The sequence below is a fragment of the Equus caballus genome, chromosome X, assembly GCF_041296265.1.
Source record: "Equus caballus isolate H_3958 breed thoroughbred chromosome X, TB-T2T, whole genome shotgun sequence".
In the NCBI taxonomy this organism is placed as follows: domain Eukaryota; kingdom Metazoa; phylum Chordata; class Mammalia; order Perissodactyla; family Equidae; genus Equus; species Equus caballus.
Genome location: NC_091715.1, coordinates 129,428,046 through 129,451,474, shown reverse-complemented (window position 1 = coordinate 129,451,474; position 23,429 = coordinate 129,428,046). Strand labels below are relative to the sequence as shown.

The window sequence follows — 23,429 nt, the reverse complement described above, 5'->3', positions numbered from 1 at the left end:
TAAAAAAAAAAATCAGTTGTGTTTCTACACTAACAACGAAGTAGTAGAAACAGAAATTAAGAATAGAATCCCATTTACAATTGCAACAAAAAGAATAAAATACCTAGGAATAAACTTAACCAAAGAGGTGAAAGATCTGTACAATGAAAATTATAAAACATTGTTGAAAGAAATTGAAGACACAAAGAAAGGTAAAGATAGTCCATGCTCTTCAATTGGAAGAATTACCATAGTTTAAATGTCCATACTTTCTAAAGCAATCTACAGATTCAATGCAATCCCTATCAAAGTTTCAACAACATTTTTCACAGAAATCGAACAAAGAACCCTAAAATATATATGGAACAACAAAAGACCCCAAATAGCCAAAGGAACCCTGAAAAAAGAACAAAGCTGAGGCATCCCACTCCCTGATTTCAAAATATGCTACAAAGCTATAGTCACCAAACAGCATGGTACTGGCATAAAAACAGACACACAGATCAATGGATCAGAATCGAGAGCCCAGAAATAAACCCACATATCTATGGACAGCTAATTTTCAACAAGGGAGCCAAGAGCACACAAGGAGAAAGGAAAGTCTATTCAATAAATGGTGTTCAGAAAACTGGGCAGCCACATGCAAAAGAAAGAAAGTAGACCATTATCTTACACCATACACAAAAATTAACTCATAATGGATTAAAGACTTGAATGTAAGACCTGAAACCATGAAACTTCTAGAAGAAAACACAGGCAGTACGCTCTTTGACATCGGTCTGAACAGCATATTTTCAAGTACGATGTCTGGGCAAGGGAAACAATAGAAAAAATAAACAAACGGGACTACATCAAACTAAAAATCTTCTGCACAGCAAAGGAAACCATCAACAAAACAAAAAGACAACCTAACAACTAGGAGAAAATATTTGCAAACCATATATCTGATAAGGGGTTAATATCCAAAATATATAAAGAACTCATACATTTCAACAACAAAAAAACTAACAACCCAATTTAAAAAATGGGCAAAAGATCTGAACAGACATTTCTCCAAAGAAGATATACAGATGGCCAACAGGCACATGAAAGGATCTTCAACATTGTTAACTATCAGGGAAATGCAAATCAAAACTACAATGAAATATCACCTCACTCCTGTCAGAATGGTTATAATTAACAAGACAGGAAACAAGAAGTGTTGGAGAGGATGTAGAGAGAAGGGAACTCTCATACACTGCTGGTGGGAGTGCAAACTGGTGCAGCTACTATGGAAAGCAGTACGGAGATTCCTCAAAAAATTAAGAATAGAACTACCATATGATCCAGCTATTCTACTGCTGGGTATTTATCCAAAGAACATGAAAAGACGAATGTGTAAAGATACATACACCCCTATGTTGATCGCAGCATTGTTCACAATAGCCAAGACCTGGAAGCAACCCAAGTACCCATAAAGGGACAAATGGATAAAGAAGATGGGGTATATATACACAATGGAATACTACTCAGCCTTAAGAAAGGATGAAAACCGGGGGCTGGCCCCGTGGCCGAGTGGTTGGGTTCGCGCGCTCCGCTGCAGGCGGCCCAGTGTTTCGTCGGTTCAAGTCCTGGGTGCGGACGTGGCACTGCTCATCAAGCCACGCTGAGGCAGCGTCCCACATGCCACAACTAGAAGGACCCACAAGTAAGAATATACAACTATGTACCAGGGGGCTTTGGGGAGAAAAAGGAAAAAAATAAAATCTTTAAAAAAAAAAAAAAGGATGAAATCCAGCCATTTGTTTCAACATGCATGGACCTTGAAGGTATTATGCTAAGTGAAATAAGTCAGAGGGAGAAAGTCAAATACTGTATGATCTCACTCATAAATAGAAGATAAAAACAACAAACAATCACACAGAGACAGAGATTGGATTGGTGGTTACTGGAGGGGAAGGTTGGGGGAGCAGGGTGAAAGGGGTGATTAGGCACATGTGGGTGATGATGGATGGTAATTAGTCTTTGGGCGGTGAGCATGAGGTAATCACACAGGAATCGAAATAAAATGATGAACACCTGAAATTCATATAATGCTATAAACCAAAGTTACTGCAATAAAAAAGAAAAGAAAAAGACAAGTCAATTAAATGATGGCCAAAAGAACTGAACAGACACACTTCATAAAAGAGGATATCCAAATGGCCAATAAACATATGAAAGGATGCTCAACCTCACTGGTCATCAGAGAGATGACAGTTAAACTACATGAGATATCACTACATACCCACTGAAATGGCTAAAATTTAAAGATTTTATTTTTCATTTTTCTCCCCAAAGCCCCCCGGTACATAGTTGTGTATTTTTAGTTGTGGGTCCTTCCCGTTGTGGCATGTGGGATGCCACCTCAGCATGGCCTTATGAGTGGTGACATGTCCGCGCCCAGGATTTGAACCGGCGAAACCCTGGGCCACCGTAGCAAAGTGCACAAACTTAACCACTCGGCAACAGGGCCAGCCCCGTGAAATGGCTAAAATTTAAAAGGCAGACAAATACCAAGTTTTGGTGGAGACGTGCAACAACTGGAACTCCCTCAACTTGCTGGTGGGGGTGTAAATCAGTTACAACCACTCTGGAAAACTGTTTGGCAATATCTACTCAAGCTAAACATATATTTGCCCTAAATTCCACTCTTAGGTATATACCCAAGAGAAATGAGTGCGATGTCCACCAAAAGATGTATACACAAATGTTTAGCTTCACTTCCAATAGTCAAAAGCTGGAAACAACCCAAATGTTTATCAACAGTAGAATGGTTGAGGAAAAAAAACAAACCCTGTACTACGTATTCATACTATGGAACACTACACAGCAATGAAAAATAATTACTGGTACAGGGAACAATATGGATAAACTACACAATGTTGAATGAAAGAAGCAAGACATAAAATAATATATCGTTCCATTTATATGAAGATCAAAAACGGGTAAAACTAATCCATATTGCTAGAAATCAGAACAGTGGTTGCCCTTTTGGGAGGGGGAGGGGAAGCTATTACTGACTGCAAGAGAACACAGGGTACCTTCTAGGGTGCTGGAAATGTTCTATGTCTGTATATGGGTGGCAGGCACACAGGTGTATACACAGGTCAAAATTCATCAAGCTGTACCTTTAAGATCTATGCACATTACTCTATTTAGCTTATATCTCAATTATAAGAAACAAGCAGTCTGGCTACACAAAGGAACTGAAATCTAGAATGAGGAATGATTCATCTACTAGGGTACTAGGTACTAAAATGACCAAGTCTTAGTCTAGTAGTACTTATCAGGGTAGGACTGAGTCAAACAAGTCTTGGTGTTTGCTTGTATAAGAATATACAGAAAAATAAGCTATCATTCTACTCTTTCTCTACATTAGCATCATTTAATTGTTTTGTATATTGGGCAGAAAATGTACAACATAATTTATGCAAGAAACACCAAACAATGTTTGCTAAATCAGAGGGATGAAAAAGCCCCAATAGATATGGGAGTGGCTTATACCCAAAATGCTGATACTAGAGCCAAAAGTAATGACATAATCATTAAACAATTTTAAAGAGCCAGGATCTCTCTAATGGGAGTCTTAATATCATAGATATGCTTGCATTCTTGTTTCCATACAGTAATTTAATCTGAGTACTTACAAAAAGTGAACGTAAAAAATCTAACAAACAGAATACAGTAAACAGTAGCTTCTAATGATAAGTGTCAAGCGCATTTTTCTTAAATATACAAGGCTTTGATCAGAAGGTTGAAAGCAAGGAAAGATTTTTACAGTTGTCCCAAATGTGCTTCAGTGGACTATGAACCAGGTTTTGATTCTTTTACTGATAAGTGTCAGCCCCAAAGAATTCCACAGTCCCTTTTTCTAGTTCTATTTTCAAATAAGAAATTCATTTTAATGAATAGTGAGTGACAAAATGTTGTTTAAAAGACATGACTCAAACAGGTTATAGGCTATAACATGACCCAAAGTATAGCTATGATGAAGACTGTTATAATAGGACAAGAAGGGAACTTGGCAAAGAAGGAAACACCAGCATTTGAACGCAGATGAGAACCTCCCAGTCTTTGGGAAGGTCAGAGAAAAGAGGCCTATCACTGACTAGGGCAGTATCTACCGGGACTGTGTTTTTATCTCATTCCCATGCTTCTTCCTAAGGCAGCCTTTCCTCTTTTACCCTAGCAAGTACACTGACAAGAACCAACAAATATCTTCTGCAGGATCCACTAAATTAGCTAAAGGACAATAAATATTAAAGTTTGCTCAATAAATAAACCTACATATCAAAGACAGTCTATCGTAAGGGCTCCTGAGTCCCTCCAAACAGTCAGCTTCTGCAATCACTGCTCCCTACTGATTCCACGGGTTTTCAGAGGAATTCCTTTGTGTGGGTTTCCTTTAATAACCTTCTCCACTACTCTGAAGGGGAAAGGGAAGACCAAACATAGGTTTTATAAGCCACTTCAGGAAGGGAGTGGTCAAAACAGTTGCTCCATTAAATTCTAAGTGTCCATGTTCATACTACCATTTTTTTTTCTCAACTAAGGATACTTATGATCAAAGTTGTACCATATCCGGAAGAGCCAGGCACTCTCTGCTTTGGTAGTTCTTCGCTCATTTTCAGGAATACCCTGCAAACAGATAATAAAGAAATCAATATATACACAAAGATCAAAACACATTTACTTAAGAGTCATTTCTTTGTAGAATCGGAAATAGAGCCTACTACATATGAGATACTCTCCAATACGGGTAACATTAGAAACTTAATAGCTTGTATAGTACAGGTTTGGAATAAGAAATTGAAATGTTTTTCTGAACACCTCTATTACTCAGGGTGCTTGCTGATTTATGAGTCTACTGTTATTTAAAAAATCAATATGGAATAATTCAGCCCCTAAATCTGAAAGACTTACACTCACAATGTGAATTGCACCTTAAGTAGAAAATATCACATGGATATCCCTATATTTGGGATTTGCCGTAGGTCTCAAACTAAGCAACTGGTATTTTCAAAGTTGCTACTATGTTCTTAGAACACTAGCAAAATGAAAGCAAGTAGGGAAATTCCATAGTACGTCTGACTGGCTAGGAGGGAAAACTAACATAGCAAGTGGGCCTCTTCAAAAATAGCTTCCAAAAACATAAACTGGGTCCTTCTTTGTAATACGGTGCGGTCAGTAGTGGGGCACTTAGGCGATCTGGTTTGTCTCAGCTCTGACATGAACTGATTGGGCACGTCCCTTTTCCTCTCTGGGCTGGAACTTCTTCATGTATACCATGTGAGGGCTAGAGAATCTCAAAGGCCCTTTCTAGCAAGAATGTTCTGTGGCTCCATGACTTTTAAGGAGCACAGAGTTTAGATTCCGGGTTTTGGTTCCTTCCTGAGCCTCATAATAAATGAATCTCCCTCTCAATGTGTATCAAAACAGACACAATATAAAAATGTTTGAGAATGCTGTATGGGCTTCCGAGAACCAAAAAACACCGCTATTGCCCTTCACATCAGTAGGCATAGGTTTGTCTCTCTACTTTTTGAAGAGCAATTAATCTATAAATCTCCTGATCTCCTCACCACATAAACACCTATACACCCAACCCCCACACACTCCATACTTATTATAATGTTCCTGTCTGCTTCCCAGCGAACGCTCAAAATATTGAGTCAGTAATATAACAAACCAAGACATCCATAGGGTTTCGAGGGCAAGGGAAAAACGGTATTTTTTTCTCTCTGTCACAGCCGGCAGTCACCCACCTGGCTCTCTCCCTGTCACTGCACTTCTCTTTCTCCTCCGTGGTGACAGAGGTAACACAGCAGGTTGAGATTTATGCAGACGGCGATCGAGCATTTGTCTGCTGAGCTGGGCGAGAACTTTCTTCTTGTTTGGACATGGGGGTGGAGGCGCTGAGGCGCTAGGACCGCTTGGAAACTACCCCAGCAGCTCAGCATCATGGGAATTTATCCAGCCTGATTTTTACATGTATTTCAAGCCCACGGAATTATATGTTAAGGTTCTGACCATAAAAGCAGCAAGCACTTACTGTATCACATGTATGCTCATCACTCAACAGCAAACAAAATCAGCATTTAGGGAATGAATCTGATTTTTTTTGAACCACACCCTGAAGACAAATTGACCAGGGTTTGTTTCAGACAAGACAAAGAATTGTGTTTTGAAATAGATAGTTTGCATCTTCAAAAACCTAATTTCTGTGATTTCCCATATATTGTCTAGGACACTCACATATTCATGGTGCTCAAAACCGTTAAAAAGCGGATGGAAAATACCAGAAAAGAGTGCTCAGTCTAGAGAAGGCACTGGGTTACTCTGCACTCAGTCTACCAGACTCGGGTTCTGAGGAACAATCGGGAAGGTGACACAAGGAAACAGCAAGGAAATGAGGCAAGGCTGAGGCACGGCTTAAGAAAGTGCACTCTCCTGAACAAGCGGGGAGGACTGGCTGAAGATTCCAAAGCTTCTAGGCAGTTCTCAAGGGCAGCTGCTGCTCATCCAATTTGAAAGTTACACAGGAAGAGCAGCTGGAGTGGGACTTACATCAGAGACAAGGCTTCATGCGCAAACCCAAGTGGAAAAAGGCTCCCTGTGCCAGAGCAGTCACTTGAAAACCCAGGAGTGCTTAAGGGACTGCTCGCCTCTGTGGCCAAAGCCCAGGCTGGTGGACAGATATGAGAGCTGTTACCCTTGATAACCACACACTGTCTAAAATTTGGTTTTGTCTCTATCAAGCAGTGAGAAAAGCCAGGAATGACGTCAGTTAAAAGCGATGCAAATAGGACAGGATCTAAATAATAGTGGCACGAAGTCTATAGTAGATTGTTTTCTTTCCAAACAACTGCACATTCGACAGAAATGCCAGAGACAACACGAGTGCATATTTACCAAATGTTCTTGGTCTGAATCAACACCAACCCTAAAGGAGAAACACAAAAGGCAAATGAGATCTTGAAGCCAAAAACATGGTCTAGTCACATGTACATTGTCAGGCAGCGACTTTGCTGAACACAGAAGCTAGGAATTGTTAACATTTTGTCGCTTCTCTGTGGTTGTTGATGTAGATTTTTGGCTCCTGTCACTTTCCTTAGCAACAGCTTGGCTCCTGAGGCAAGCAGAGTCTCCTGATTCTCTTCCTGCAATGCCATTGACCAGTTTCAGAAAAACAGCGTTTCTTCTCCGACTCCAAGTACACTGTAAGCAGAGTCCGAGAAAGGAGCATTGCGCCCGTTGCTGAATAAGAATTACTGGGTAATTCCAAAAACAAGCCTGGCCCCATGCAGTTCCAGGAGGGAGCTGCTTGTGTTCGGACCTCTCGGCTCTCCTGGCAACATTCTGTTATGATGACTGAAGAGAGGGTCCAATTACATATTTTTCTCACAGGCTAGTAGATAGCCATTAGCCTTGATTCTTCAGAATTCTTTTTTATCTGCTTAAACTTCCTGCTTTCCGTACCACAGGGAACAGCTTCATTACGAAGAAATCCTCTTTGACTCCTATCTCCTCAACACGAGTACTCACCAACTCTGTTAATTCTTTCTCTAAACTGTCTCAGATTTTCTCTCTTTTCCATTCCAACTGCTCAAGCTCAGGCCTCGTTCTGACTCACTGCGGTCTGTAGCAACTGGCTATAAGGTTTCCCAGCTGCCAAGCTCTCCCCTAGAGTTAACTGTCAAAAGCACAGAACTGACTGGGTTATTCCCTTGACCAAAGACTTGGAGAGCGGCTTATGACACAGAGGGTCAAGTCTAAAGTCTTTTGTGCGACTTTCAAGACTCTCTACAAACTAGCAGCCCCCACCACTCCAACCTACCCGTCCCCTCACTCTCTTCCACATGCCCTACATTAGCCGCACTGGACCACTCCTCTCCCCAAATCCCTGTCCTCTCCGGAGCCTCCGAGCCTTTGTCATGTTGTTCCCTCTATCTGAAATGCACTGTCCCTCATTTTTCCCTACTCCTTGTTTGAGTTCCAAATGAACCAGTCTATGACTCCTTCAGGCAGAATCCTTTTTTCCTCTGTGCTTTTACAGCACTTTCTAGAGTCCTCTATTCTAATACTTAGCACAGTATAGTTATTTACCTGTCAGTCTCCCCAAATAGACTATGAGCTCCTTGAGGGTAAAGGCCACGTCTCAAGTCATCTCTGTATCCCCAGAGTCTAGCACAGTACCTGACACACAATAGGTGCTCAAATGTCTATCGATCAAGGTCACTACTACAGACAGCACAGAAAACAGAGCAGTGTGAGAAGCTGCAGCAGTAGCATCCCAGAATACGAATAACACCGAAGGGACGAAAAATGATGCAAGACCTCATCTGGAAGGCAAGTGAATCACGGTCAAGTACTTGAAAACAGATGGCCTTGACCAGATTCATAATTCAAAGAAAGCCTCATTTCTTCTTTGTTAAAACGACCAGAAGCTGTTTGCTATCTTCTTAGCCATATTAAACTCTAATCGCTTTTGTGCATCTAAAGTGACATCTAGTGGTCTCGGGGATAGCACATTTGTAATACTCACACGGAACATTATGGGAAGCCAATTCCATGTGCTAAAACCTTTATAGAGCACTTATTATCTGCCAGGCACTGTGCTAGGCACAGGCTATAGACATGAGTTAGATACGGCCCTGTACTCTAGGAGCTCAGAGCCCAGCGGGGAAGACAGACACAACTACAGCATAACCCCCAAGGACTGCAATCAGAGAGAGCTGGGTGCCAATCTGACCTCAGCGCCTTTCTAGCTGTGTGAACTTAGTCAAGTTACGCAGCCCTATGAACTGTAATTGTATCAGTGGGAAAACAGCCACCACACAGTTGCTTGGAAGGATTAAATGAGAAAATGCATCTGAAGATTTTAAGAGACTATCTGATCCATCATAAACACTCGCTAAATGGCAGCTCTTAGCACAACATTATTATGACAGGGCTAACTGAAATAAGGGTTGAGTAGAGACACCCGACGTTAGGCAAACAGAAGAGTGGTTCTGATCAAAAGCAGAGGGCAAAGGAGTGGCATTTGAGCTGTGTCACTTCCTGGGAGGGAAAGAGAATTTCAGGCAGGAACGTTACGAGCAAAGGCTTGGAGACGGAGAAGTGCAAAGTCTGTGTGGTAAATGAGAGGGAGCCAAATGTGACTGTCACAAACTATGCGAAAGGACATAGGAATAGCTGGCTGGCTCTAACTCACTGAGGATCCGTTGTCCGCACAACAGCTGGAGTGATCCATTTACACTGTAAAATAGATGGCGTCACTCCCTGGATTTAAAAGCCTACAAGATTTCCAACTGGATTTTAAGACCCAAACTCCTCACCATGTCCTACAAGACCCGATAGCAGGGGTCCACAAACTACAGCCCACAAGCCACACCCAGGGCATCTCCTGTTTTTGTGAATAAAGCCTTGTTGGAACACAGCCACACCAACTGATTTACGTATTGCCTATGGGAGCTTTCACACTACAGTGGAGTAGTTGAGACAGAGACCACATGGCCTTTGAAGCATAACATATTTACTATCTGGCCCTTTACAGGACGCGTTTGTCAACTGCTGTCCCATAGGATCTTGCCCACCTCATTTCCTACCTATCCTTCCACCACTATTTTCCAGCTACATGGGCATTATTCTGTCTACTAAACAGGCTAAGTTTGTTCCTGCCTCAGGGCCTTTGCACTGGCTTTCCCCTCTGCCTGGACCGCTCTTTTTCCTGCTTACTGTTTAACTGGCGATATCTTGTCATTCAGGTAGACTGAGCTCAAATGTAACCTCAGAGAGACCTTTCCTGACCTCCGTCTATAAAATACACTCTATCTTCAGTCACCACCATGGTACCTTGTTTGTCATCAGAGCATTTCCTATCATCTAAAATTGTCATCTTCATTTGTTTACTAGTTTATTGTCTGTCTCCTCCAGGGATCTTTTCTATCTCGTTACCACTACCGCACCTCTCTATAGCAGGCTCTCTGAACCTTCGCATTACTAACATATTGGCCCAGATCACTCACTGTTGCAGGGGGTGGGGGGCTGCTCTGTGCACTGTAGGATGTTTAGCAGTATCCTTGGCCTCTATCAACTCAATGCCAGTAGCAGCCTCCTCTCGTTGACTGTGACAATCAAAAATGTCTCCAGACATTGCCAAATGTCCCTTGGCAGGGGGCAAAATCACCCCCAGTTGAGAACCACTAAGTTAGAGCTTAAAACAGTGCCTGGCACCTGGTGGGTGCTCCATCAGTATTTATCAAAGGAAAGAATAAAAGGCACATTTGAAACACTGTGCTAAGAGCTTTACAGACATTAGCTCACTGAATCTTTACAACAACCCTAGGAGGGAGGTACGATCAAATGCACACTACAAATGAGGAAAGTGAGGCTTAAAAAAATTAAGGACCTTGCCCAAGATCACAGAATTAGTAAATGAAGAAGCAAGAATGTAAGGTCAAGTCTAAGTCTGCATGAATCTTAAACTTCAAGGACTTATCAGCATCCTCAAAACTGTACTAGACAAATTTGGGGGGAGGGAAGAGAAACTTAAATTCCAGTCTCCATTTGCAAAGAGGCCCCCAAACCCTCAAATAACAACAAAAACAACAGGAATTAACCTAAGACTGTAAAGTAATATATACAATTAAATGCCAAACCATGCTACAGGGCAGGCAAGAGGGGGCCAAAGGGCTTGCAAAGCTGGTAAGGTGGATCAAGTTTATGCGAAGAGGTGGGGGTTTTTTTGCGGGGGGGTAGGTGTGGGTATTTGGTTTGGTTTGTGTGGAGGGCAGCAGGGAAGAGAATTGATCCTTTTTAAAAACTGAGACTCGGGGCTGGCCCCGTGGCCGAGTGGTTAAGTTCGCGCGCTCCGCTGCAGGCGGCCCAGTGTTTCGTTGGTTTGAATCCTGGGCGCGGACATGGCACTGCTCATCAAACCACGCTGAGGCAGCGTCCCACATGCCACAACTAGAAGGACCCACATCTAAAATATATACAACTATGTACCGGGGGGCTTTGGGGAGAAAAAGGAAAAAAAAAACAAAAACAAAAAACGAAACAAAAACTGAGACTCCACTTAAGAGGATTATTTTTCCTAAATTATCTTACATTTAATTTTGTTCTTAGTAGAACAAGGAGGAGTCTTCATTTACAAGTCTTAAGAAAAGGAAGGAGTTCAATCCTTCCAAAATCCCGCCCCCCCATTTCTTGATGCAGCACAGTCTAGGAGGAATTCAGTGAGATCAGAGGCTCCTCCGTCCACCACTGAACTGTTCGTGTGACCTTGAACAACTTAGAACGTTTTGAAGCCCCTATTTCCTCACTTGTAAAATAGAGCTACTGTGATTAGATAAATATGTAAAACCCACTTAACACAACACCCAGCACACAGTAGGTACTTAACAAATGCCAGGTCCTCCCTGAAGTCATAACCAGGGTTATGAGAACATTATTTTTGTGTATTTTCAATTATATACAGTAACAGCATGGAAATTTAAGAAAGGGATTTGAATAGCAAAGAGAGAAAGAAATAACAACAACATTCAAAGAGTGATTTAGGGCTGGCTGGTCTTAGAATGTTAAAAGAAAGGCATAATAGAATGAGAAAAATGGAGAACAGATTCTATAAGATGTGAAATACTGTTTTCTCTAATAAACCCTACATATTCTGGAAGCTCAGTAGTTCTTAAGGTCTATGAAGTTTCAGCCAAACAGAGGTAAAATCTACAAAGGCTTTAGCAACATAGGCTGCTGTATCCATGGAAACAAATGTAGAACTCTTGAGATACAAGGAAGCTTTTCAATTGAATACATCAACTAGTGTGCATTTAAGACCACGACCTCACAATCTCGGCCTTGGATTGTCGGGTCAGAAACAAGGCTGATCATAAAGATGAGAAAGAATGATAAAATCTAGTATTGATTAGGGGTGGGATAAACTGGACTGTCTCGTATGCTGCAGATAGACGAAAAATTTTTGATCTGATCTGGTGATAGGAATCAAAAGCCTTAAATATATGCATATCCTTTGACCAAGCAATTATACTTCCAGGAATGCATCCTAAGGAAATAATCAAACAAGTGCACAGCAGCGTATGCACTTACGAATGTTCACAATGCTAACTGTAATAGTAATAGCAAAATCTTCAATTGTTAATGGTAACAGCAAAATCCTAGAAACAACACGAAAGTCCAAGGGTAGGGATTTGGTTAAATAAATTATGATATATGCAGCCATTAAAAAATGATATTTACCAACAAAAATGTCCATACTATATTACACTTAAAAATTAGTTTACAAGAATACCTGTAGTATTGTCCTTTTTTGTTAAAAATATATACAATGCGTAGCAAGAGGGCTGAAAAGACATCCCTCAAAGTGTTAACAATGGTTTTTATTTTTCTTTTGCATATTTTCCATTTTTTCTGTATGTTATACTTTTTAAAAGGAAAAAATGAAACATTGCAGATTTGTCAAAGCTTAAAATTTTCTCCCGATTAAAAGAAAAATAACTTGAATTGTAACACTAAAGTGAGGTCACCAGTCACTACTTACCTTATATGCAAGCATGACAGCATGGCAGTGGTGCCACCACCAAATACCCACACAGTAAAAAACACAATCAGCAGTGTGGTGCTGAACATCATTTGCCGCGCGTAAGTGGCAGTGTCTCGAATGGCCAAGGCAAATGCCATCGCACCGCGAAGGCCTACAAGGGAATGAAAGAGTATTTCTTTAATACCTCATTACCAATGTGCGCTTCATAAATCCAGAGAAATAAGGCACATTCTGAGAACTCAGAAGCACATGAACAAATACACAAAATATACTAACATACATAAGCATATACGAATAAGAATTAGTAGGTGATACTGACACGCACTGATCTTATGACAATTTTTTGAAATTTATTTTTAAATTTACATACAATGAAATTCACTCTTTTTGGTGTACAGTTCCATGAGTTTTGATAAATGTAGAGGTGTGTGACCACTACCACAACCAAGACACAGAACAGTTTTATTGCTCCCACCAAATTCCTTTGTGGTACCTCTTTTTAGTCCAACCTCTCCGTCAGCCTGCCAACCCCTTGGCAACTACTATTCTCCATCACTATGCTTTTGACTTTTTGATAGCATCACATAAATGGAATCACACAGTAAGTAAGCTTTTGAGACTGGCTTCTTGCACTCAGCACAATGGGTCTGAGGTTCATCCATGTTGCTGTGTGTATCAATAATTTGTTCTTTTTAGTGCTAAGCAGAATTCCATGGCATGGATGTACCACAGTTTGCTATTCAGTCACCCACTGGAAGACAGACAATTGGGCTGTTTCTGGGTTTTGGCAATTAGGAATAGAATCGCCAGAAATATTCACATACAGGTTTTTTTGTGTGTGTGAAAATGCATTAATCTTTACCTTCTCCACCATGTGTGACATATTCCTGAACCAGGAATTCGGAACCAGAACATGAAAATATTCCCACAGAAGGGAATGGGACACTATAAAAAGTTTTCTATTGGAACCTGCAAGTACAACGTGTAAGGAGTCTTATATTACCAGCATATCACTTCCACTTAAAATCAAGTTGGCACGTGTTGTGAGTGGTTTCTTGGAGTGGGCAAGAGAGGAAACGTTCTAACTTACCAGCAAACATCATCATGTGCTGAAAATTTGATCCAATCTTACTTCTTCTACCCAAATTAAGTAAGAGGGACAGGGGGTAAATATTGGCAGCTCTTCCCAAGAAAATAGCAATCTAAAATTATTAATAGGTTAAGGATAATTCTTATTATTAACATTATTTAGACTATACATTCAAGATGGTGAAAAACTATCTTAGATAGCTCAGCTTCTAACACACAGGCTTTTGATTCCTCTGTCTGACACAGCACTGTCCAATGGAACTTTCTGCAATGATGGAAATGTTCTATATCTGCACTGTCCAACATGGTGAGTACCTGAAATGCAGCCAGTGACTGAGAAATTGAAATTGTCATTTTATTTCATTTTAATTAATGTAAATTTAAATAATCACATGTGATTAGTTGCTACCAAATTGGACAGTGCAGGTGTAACATACAGGAAATTCATTAGATGAACAGAAACACGTCTAACAGCAGAGCTTCTTTGGTATAATCTGAAGATTATTAACATGATAGGTTAATTCATTTTAATTGTCAGCGTTGGCAGGAGGAAGAGTAACACTGGCTAAACTTGCCCTTGCTTCCTCAGAACAAAGAAAAGGGCAGCTCCAACACCTCTGACGGCTGAAGTTCCTGCTAGCCCCACGTGTTCCCCCGAGGCAAGACTTCCACCTTGCTTCAAAGGGCAGGTTTCACAGGAATTCAGGATGGATTCAACTAGAAACCACTTTCAGTGTCTTTTTCTCCAGTTTGCTGTCTATGGAGACTCCTGCTTTACAAAGACAGTTTTTCTTTCAGGGGTTACAATATAGTCCCCACCCCATTTTCTGAAAGGAATAAACATAAAGTAAAATCTAAGATTAAAAACAAAACAAGGTGGGGGAACCAGTGTTGTCTTAAGTAACTTCGGAAATGGGTGCAGTCTGTAAGACAAAAGGTAAAAGGAACTGCGCATAAGCACTATATGCGTGTTGATAAAGTTGTTTCCTAAGGGAATACTGGTTAACAATTCTGATACCACTGTGTATTCTGGGAATGAACAATTAAGTAAATGGATGGTGGGTGGTGGAAGTCAGGTTTCTCACGTTGGAATGGGAGTTCACAAATCAGCAAGGGGAGGAAGCTTAAATGATCCATGTGGTAATGGATTAGAGTTGGAGACATCCATGTGAACTCATCTTTAGCTTAATAGAGATACAGGTAGTTACATATACAAATGTTTATTTTTGTATGTGTATGTATACATATATATATACACACACACACAATACAGGAACTAATATATACATATATATATTTCCTTGCTCTGTCAGCTAAGAGGGCCTAGAAGCAAGGACACTCTAGTAGCACTGAGCAAAACTAGAGCCCAGATTTTGGTTGCTAATACCATCCCCCAATAAAAGGAACCAGGGCTCCTTGGGGAGATGGTTGATTCTAGGGCTGGGGCAGAAAATATACAAGATGAGCCTGAAGTATCTTATAACTCCAGAAAGTAAGGAAGTGCTCAAAAAAATTTAAAAAACACAATGACAGGGGTACGTCAAAGGGACAGAGGAGCCCACTGAAAGAGCTTCCAACGGCCAAAGCTGGAATGGTTTGAGCAAAAAAATTTAAAAAGTAGTATGTATTATAACCCAAAGTATAAAATAAGGATCAACGAGTCCATACTGATACAAATAAGTGACAGGTCAAAACAATAAGTGGGGGAAAATAGAGAACTCTCCTGTGCAAAGAATTCCAAATAATTTTATAGAAACTCTGTCCTCGAGGAGATGGAACCTAACTCCCCACTCCCTAAGTGCAGGCTCCCTGCAGTGACTCTCTTCCAAGCGGCACAATACAGGAAAAGGGAAAAATGAGTAACTTTACAATGGAGCAACCTGACAAATCACTATCTTGGCTAAGTGATTAAGACTAACATCAACAGGGGGCCAGCCCCGTGGCTGAGTGCTTAAGTTCGCACGCTCCGCTTCAGTGGCCAAGGGTTTCGCCAGTTCGGATCCTGGGCACAGACATGGCACGGCTCACTAGGCCATCCTGGGGCGGCATCCCACATGCCACAACTAGAAGGACCCACAACTAAAAATACACAACTATGTACTGGGGGGTTTTGGGGATAAAAAGCAGAAAAAAATAAATAAATGAATAAAAATTGGCACCCGAGCTAACATCTGTTGCCAATTAAAAAAAAAAGGGGGGGGGCTGGCCCAGTGGCACAGCGGTTAAGTGCGCATGTTCCACTTAAGTGCCCCGGGGTTCGCCGGTTCGGATCCCAGGTGCAGACATGGCACCTCGTGGCAAGCCATGCTGTGGTAGGCATCCCACATATAAAGTAGAGGAAGATGGACACGGATGTTAGCTCAGGGCCAGTCTTCCTCAGAAAAAAGAGGAGGATTGGCAGATGTCAGCTCAGGGCTTATCTTCCTAATAAGTATGCACCCTTGATAAGAAGTGATGAGAACGGCAACTTACTCCTGTGGTCTTCCTCCCAGTGAACGCACAACCCCAGCCTAATCAGGGGGAAAACATCAGACAAATTCCAATTGTGGGACATTCTGCAAAATACCTGACCAGTACCCCCTCGAAACTGTCAAGGGTCATCAGAAACAAGGAACACGTGAGAAACTGCCACAGCCAGCTGGAACCTAAGGAGGCATGACATCTAAATGAAATATGGTACCCTGGGTAGGATGCTGGACCAGAAAAAGGACATTAGGGAAAAACTCCAGGGATCTGAATAAAGGATGAACTTCAGTTAATAATCATGTATCAATGTCGGCTCATTAATTGTGACAAGTGTACCATGCTAATGTAAGATGTTAATAGGGGAAACTGGGTGTGGGGTACATGAGAACTTTCTGTGTTATCTTCACAATTTTTCTGTAAATCTAAAACTACTTTAGAATATAAAGGTCATTAAAAATAGTGATTCCCCGAAAAAAAAAAAAGAAAAACAAAACATGTGGGCTGATGTGGCAGCGACTGCTAGTTATATCCACATCTGTTCTTCCCTTACTCTACAGCAGCGGTCACTCCTCCCTCTTACCTCCAGTTTTCATTTGAGTACACAGCCACCTAGATAAAGAACAGAATTCTCAGCCTCCCTGGTGGGTAGGTGTAACCCATGGATGTTAAGTGGAAGTGATGCGTGCATATTCTGGGTCATGTATTTAAAGGGAATTGGGAGACATGGGGGTGAGCCACCGTGGACCCTAACGACAAGGGAAACTCTCTAGGGAGGGTTGTAAGAAGGCTGCTTGGGTCCCTCATGACTTTGTGGAGCAGAGTTGCCACACCAGTTCAGACTCCTACGTGAGAAAGAAAGAAACTTTTATCTTGTTTAAATTTTGGTTAATTAGGGTCATTGTCACCTGAAACCAAACCTATATCCTAACTATTGTAGCCAGCAAGAGAACAACGCTCTCCTGGTAAGAGTCAATTTTCACGGTAGGATTTTGTATTGAGGAATATCAATTCCTACCAGACTCAGAAACCCAGAGAGAATATTTAGCCTTGTTTCTGGATAAGAATAGTTGATCAAGCCACTCGACTGCTCAAAAACTTCTCAAAGACTAGCAGGATATGAAGTTCCTGATCGCATGGGAGTTTTCCAGCTAAGGTTCTCTTATTAATCGGGCTTTATCTTTTTGCCTGAAGTCCATCCCCAGAAGACTAAGACTCTGTAGAACGGCATTTCAGTAATACCTCACTTTCTAACAGAGATCCTACTTAGAGTTTTAATTTAAAAATATTTCTGCTAATCTCTTTGGCAGAATCCTCCTTCTGAGGTGGTTTTCTAACTATTTCTTTTGAAAATCACTAATTCAGACATCTCTCTTTCTGACCACAATCTCTCCTTGCATGTTTCGCGTTCATCCAGCCACTCTGATCATTCTTCTACCTCACGGAGCCTCCAGTCCAAAGACCCCTCTACTTTTCCCTCAAACAGTCCTCCCCTTCTTCACTTCCCTTCTTCTTTTTTTTTTTTTTGAAGATTAGCCCTGAGCTACCTACTGCCAGTCCTCCTCTTTTTGCCGAGGAAGCGTGGCCCTGAGCTAGCATCCATGCCCATCTTCCTCTACTTTATATGTGGGATGCCTACCATAGCCTAGCGTGCCAAGTGTTGCCAAGTCTGCACCTGGGATCTGAACTGGTGAACCCCGGGCCGCCGAGAAGCGGAATGTGCAAACTTAACCGCTACGCCACCGGGCTGGCCCCTTCACCTCCCTCCTTAGCCACGTCTTAGTAATACTCTTCCCAATACCCTACATTCACTTGCCCCGTCTGTGTTTTCACTGCACCCACTTGACAAAACCCCAAACCCAGACAGACCCTCTCTCTTTTCTTCATGCTTACAGCTAAGTACTCCTGAACGAAGTCATACAATAGGGCAGACTGATTCTGCTATTAATACCTACTCCTCAGACTCAAATGGCTCCCTAATACTGCTCAGCAATCCTACCGCTTTTCTTTGGTCAACTCACTCTCCCACTCTCTACAACAACTGTCTCCAAACCTTCTCCTCAAAACTCCTCTCACCTGTAGAAGCCAGCCTCCAAGATGGTTCTCAATGATCCCTGCCCCCTAGTATTCACATTTTTGTGTAGTCCCTGCTCACGCTGTACCACGGTCCATCTGTGTGACCAAGAGAATACAGCAGAAGGGATGATGGTATGTCACATCCAAGATTAGGTTATAAAAGGCACTTTGGATTCCATTTTGGTGCTCTCTCAGCTCACTCCCTCTGGAGGAAGCTATGCTGTGAACTGCCCTGTGGACAGGTCCACATGGAGAAAAACTAAAGCCTCCAGCTAACAGCCACGTGAGAAGCATAGGGTGGATCCTCCAGTCCCAGCCAAGTCTCAAGAGAGTACAGTCCGAGCCCAGAGCATGACTGCAACCTCAAGAGAGATTCTGGAGCCAGAACCATCCAGCTAAACTGTTTCTGGATTCCTGACCCTCAGAATCTGTGTGAGATGCTACATGTCTGTTGTCTTAAGCTGTTAAATTTTAGAGTAACCTGTTCCACAATAGCTAACTGATAGGCCACCAGCTCCTATCTCACTCTGAGCAAACATCTCACCTCCAACTTTGCAGATAAAAATAGAAGTTATCAGAGAGGAACGCCATCTTGCAAACGTCCCTTCACCTCTATATACCCTATCCTCTCTTGGAACAATGGTGCAGCTGTGCCTCCTCCCACTGAAGGCCAGTCCCTCCCCGCATGCTTTGGATGTCATCTCCTGCCTTCACATGAGGCTGGCACTACTGATCGCTCTCTTTCATGTACTCAGCTTCTCCCTTTTAACTGGAGTTTCAACTCAAGGAGAGAGACACTGAGACAGAGAGAGAGAAATGCAGCCTCCTTCAGCCTTTCATCATCTTTCAACCACCGTCCTGTGACATGGACTGCAAACTCTTCCCCAGTATCCACTCTCTCTTTCTTCCCTTTAGTAATGGAGGACAAACAATCTTATCTTTTGGGTTGGCAGAATGGTAGAAGACATTTTTCCTGTCATTTTACTCTGTCAGGATTATTTGTGCAATGAAAAAAATGAAAACAGAATAGATAAAAGAGTTGAAATCCTTATTTGTTTTACTCAGAGGAAAATTCTACATATTTAAATGTATTCTTATCAACCACACCTCCAAAAAAATGTGAAAAATCTCAATAAAAAGAACTTTTCAACACAGAACATATAATAAAGGATACAAATGCTCCTACTACAAATGTCGGGTTAAAGACATGGTTCTGGAAGGTGAACAGTGTCAATCCCATGTAGGAGAAGATGAAATTCTCTGCCAAGAAATTGAGAAGCTCAAACAACTGAAACGAAATTTGAAGAGGTTAGTCCAGTAAAGTCACACAATTTGAAAACATGAGCATTACTAAGAAAATAAAAGAGATACTTCAAACATGTAAAGTTCATGTACGTTCCCAAAAACAAGTGATTCACAGGGGAGCAAATAGAGATGACATTTCTAGTCCCACAAAAAAAGCCAGAAATGTTGCCCCCACTTCCCCTAATCAGCTTCCCTTCTCCAGGCCGCATATTCAGTCATTCTGCTCCTTCTCCTCCAAACTCTGTCAAGTTTTCTTTTGGAATGTTCCTCGTTGTCCCTGCCACTGTCTTAGTCTAGCTTTCATCACTTGCCACCCATGATGCTGCAAAAGGACCCTCATTGTATCCCTGCCACCCTCATCTTCCACACCACCACCCAATGACTCTCTCTAAATGTGGTAGTTTCAAGACACTTCCCTCTCTACAGGCTGTAAGATCCAGTTCAAATTCTCTTATCCTGGCATAGAATGCTTCGTGACAATTCTCATATCACTGCCTTGCCATAGCGCTTTCACTTCTTACGTGGGTCTCAGCCTTCGTTAGGGAGTAAGGGCTTACGCATTATAGCCTCATGCTCTAGCGTCCCCTGCTGCCTGCCCACCCTCCACCTGTTCATGTCACTAAGTCACTGCCTCTTCAAGTGTTACTAACGGAGCAGGGATCCAAGCCTTGCTGAAGGAATGAATTCAAGGCCCTCTATAACCCGGCATCCCTCTGTCCATCATAGTTACCTACCACTGCTCTTTAACATGAGCTCTCTGCCCCGCAAAAGAGGCTAGTGGTTAAGTCACAACATGGGCTCAGGAGTCAGAATGCCTTGGCTTTGAATCCTGCCTTCTCCACTTGCTAGCTGTGTGGCTTCGGGCAAGTTCGTTAATCTTTCTAAACTGGGGTTGCCTTATTACTGAGAAATGGGAACAAAATTCATGTAAATAAGTATATATTTAATTTACCTTAAATGATTTAATATACTATTATTATGACTTGTTTAATGATAATTGCTAAACTTTATCCAGTTTTTACTACGTGCCCAAAACTATGCTAAGGACTTTACACGCATTATCTCACTTTAATCTCACAACAACCCCGTGAGGTAGCTACTATTATTATCTTCATTTTAAAGTTGGCAAAACTGAAGCACAGAGAAGTTATATAACCTGCCCCCGGTCACAGAGCCAGCAAGTAGTAGAACCAGGATTTGGAACGAACGATACAGGGATGCCAGGGGGCCCACTTTAATCCACAAGCCCAGAGGTCAGCAAACTTTTCCTGTGAAGGGCCAGAGAGCAAATATTTGAGGCTTTGCAGCCACGTGGTCCCTGTCATAACCACTCAACCTGGCCAATGTAGCACAAAAGCAGCCATAGATTGAACATGAAAAACTGGGTGTGGTTGTGTGCCAATACACCTTTACTGATGGACACTGAAATCTGAATTTCACATAACTTCCATGTGTCACAAAATATTCTTTTTTTGATTGTTTTCCAACCATTTATCAACGTACAAACATCCTCAGCTTGCACCCCTCACAGGGAGGCCTGGCCTTCATTTGTCAACCCTCGCTCCATGCTTTCCTGCAACAAGACTGGGAGCTCTTACCTTTTTTTTCTTTTATTCCCCACCCCACTGCCTAGAAAAATGCCAAACCCTTCAGCTGATTTTCTTCTCTACACTTATTGCACTGAATTAGTCTGTGAAAGGGATCTGTAACCCCAATGCATGTGCTTGGGGGGAAAAAGCCTAATCTCTTTTGAGCGGTTGGGAAAGAGCATTGGCCATACGCTAAATGGGTGGCTCCAGGAAAAAGACAAGAAAAAGTACCTTTGCTGCTGCTTTATCATGAGTCCTTTCCAGGCTAATCTACGTTCTAATCATTTGGCAAAACTCAAAGCTTCTATTTCTCAATATGATCATAATCAAGTATGCACACTGCTCATGTATTTGTTCCATATACAGTCTAAGACTAGAAAATGCCGTGCCTATTTGCTTTATAATTTCCTTCAGGTACCCTGCACAACTGATCATTCAGTACCATGAGAAGCCCAACCACTGATGTGGTTGACATTCCTAGAAATATAGCAGCTCCAAGTGCCTGAAGGAAGATGGAAGGGAGTTAACCTTCTCTGTATGAGCCAGCAGTAGATCTAGTCAGATCAGCAGTTAATCTTATCTAAATCACACGGCAGTGTTTCTAGTCAGACCAGAGTGAGCTTCTAAAACATTCCTCTTAAAAGTCATTAGATTAGGGAAAGAAGGAAAGGAAGCTGACTGACCCCTGGAGCCACAATAAAAATAGGCCCTGGCCATTCTGCTGACCTATCGCTCCCCCAAAAGCTGTCACCCTTCAATCTGCCGATCCCATCTGTTTCTAGAGTCAAAGGAAGAGGAGCTGAAATGAGTAGACACTGTTTTGAACAGATCGAAGATTATTTTCCAGTAAAAAACGATTTCAGTTTCACTGTTAAGAAGGAAAAGTTTATTCACAAACTTATAAAGTTTCTCTTACCTGTTTAGTTCTATGCTGAGACTCCGTGGACAAATTATTGTATGTATAATGGGCCTGTGTGATGCCACAAAACAACACTGCAACCACACCTATAAAGACAACAAGTTCCAAGTTGACATCAAAGGGGAGTTTCCGACTTTTATACCGAGGCTCTTATTGTGCAGAAGTAGGTTATGTGCTCAGTGTTGAAATGTTCAGTTGTGACTTACTTTGTTGAGAGGAACCACTTCCACTGAAAAGCTTTATTACATTCTAAAGTGACAGCACAAATCCCAACCCTAACAAATGTGCTCAAATACTAGAAGAGTTGGTCCACTTGTCATCGACTGGCAAAGTCATTCCCTGTGATCAAAAGAGATCTAAAAGAGAAAGTAACCTACCAGTGAAACCCCACGCTTCAGCCAAGAGGAAGGTACTCCAGGACATCAAGAAGAACAAGCCGGTCTCCAACAACTGGAACTCCCGTAATTTGGTGAACTTTGTCACGTAAGACTGTCAAGGCTGATAACAAGATCTCGTAATACAGAAGAGTGATTAGAAAAAATAATAGTCAAAACAAGGCAACCGCGAAAGCAAAAGAAGGGTTCTCCAGTTTAACAAAAAAAAGTCACAAAATAAGGAGGCACCAAAGTGAAGAAATGGTTAAAATGAGCATCATACTGAGGAGTAAGCAGCCTTGCCTTCTGTGAGGAAGTCTTACAGCTTAGTCAACCCAACTGTTTTCTGGGTATCACATGCTTTGCCAGAAACCACACAGTAAAGGACAGGCAGAGACAAGAGCAACAGATCAGATACACAACATGGCAACTCTGACCATTAATTTGCGACTCAAAGCAAGACAGCTTCCATAATTATAGTAATTTACATTTATTATAAATGTCATTTCCATGCGATTTCACGCGTATTTGATTCTCTAACATCTCTGTGATGTACAGCATTCCATGATGAAGAAATGGAGGCATGTCACTCATTTATACTAGTCTAAAAAATATTTGTTAGTTGACAGTGGAATGGCCTGTGTCAAGCTGTGACAGATCTCAGGCTGGAACCAACAAATGTGTACTACAATAAAAGGATGAATAAGATATACTTCCGACCCTCAAGGAACTTGCACTGGAGAAGAGATACTATCTGTCCTGGCTTCTTCTTCAGAACTCTTTTTACTGCCCCTTTATGCCACAGTTCACCCGAAAAAAAGCCATAAGACAAGTCTCTTCTAGCATGAAGCTGAGGTACAGCAAGCCTGTAGATTCTTGAAAGAGTATTTGTTTTATAAGAAAGTATCTGAGAAGTTTGCAAGCTGCAAGTTCTGTAGAGATCATCTAGTCCCACTCATCTTCCCTGCTGCTCCTGCCCTCCACCTGCCTTCACTGAGGCCCCCAAGTGATGCGTCAACGCTTTCACACCAGAAGCTCAAGGAAGGCAGAGG

General features: G+C 41.8%; 1 protein-coding gene across 4 annotated transcripts in view; it reads right to left on the bottom strand.

Annotated features, from left to right (window-relative positions):
• SLC9A6 (solute carrier family 9 member A6) overlaps positions 1-23,429 on the bottom strand; it is a 69,797-nt gene that overhangs the window by 15,056 nt on the left and 31,312 nt on the right. For 3 of the 4 annotated variants that reach the window (XM_070257859.1, XM_070257860.1, XM_070257858.1), the window contains 7 exons: positions 22,381-22,492; positions 22,001-22,089; positions 19,365-19,478; positions 13,653-13,764; positions 12,560-12,713; positions 6,913-6,943; positions 4,559-4,638 (listed from right to left, as the gene is read on the bottom strand). In XM_070257859.1, the coding sequence (XP_070113960.1) occupies positions 4,559-4,638; positions 6,913-6,943; positions 12,560-12,713; positions 13,653-13,764; positions 19,365-19,478; positions 22,001-22,089; positions 22,381-22,492 (692 nt within the window). The remainder of the gene's footprint in view (positions 1-4,558; positions 4,639-6,912; positions 6,944-12,559; positions 12,714-13,652; positions 13,765-19,364; positions 19,479-22,000; positions 22,090-22,380; positions 22,493-23,429) is intronic. The other variant, XM_070257857.1, reaches the window with a different exon arrangement.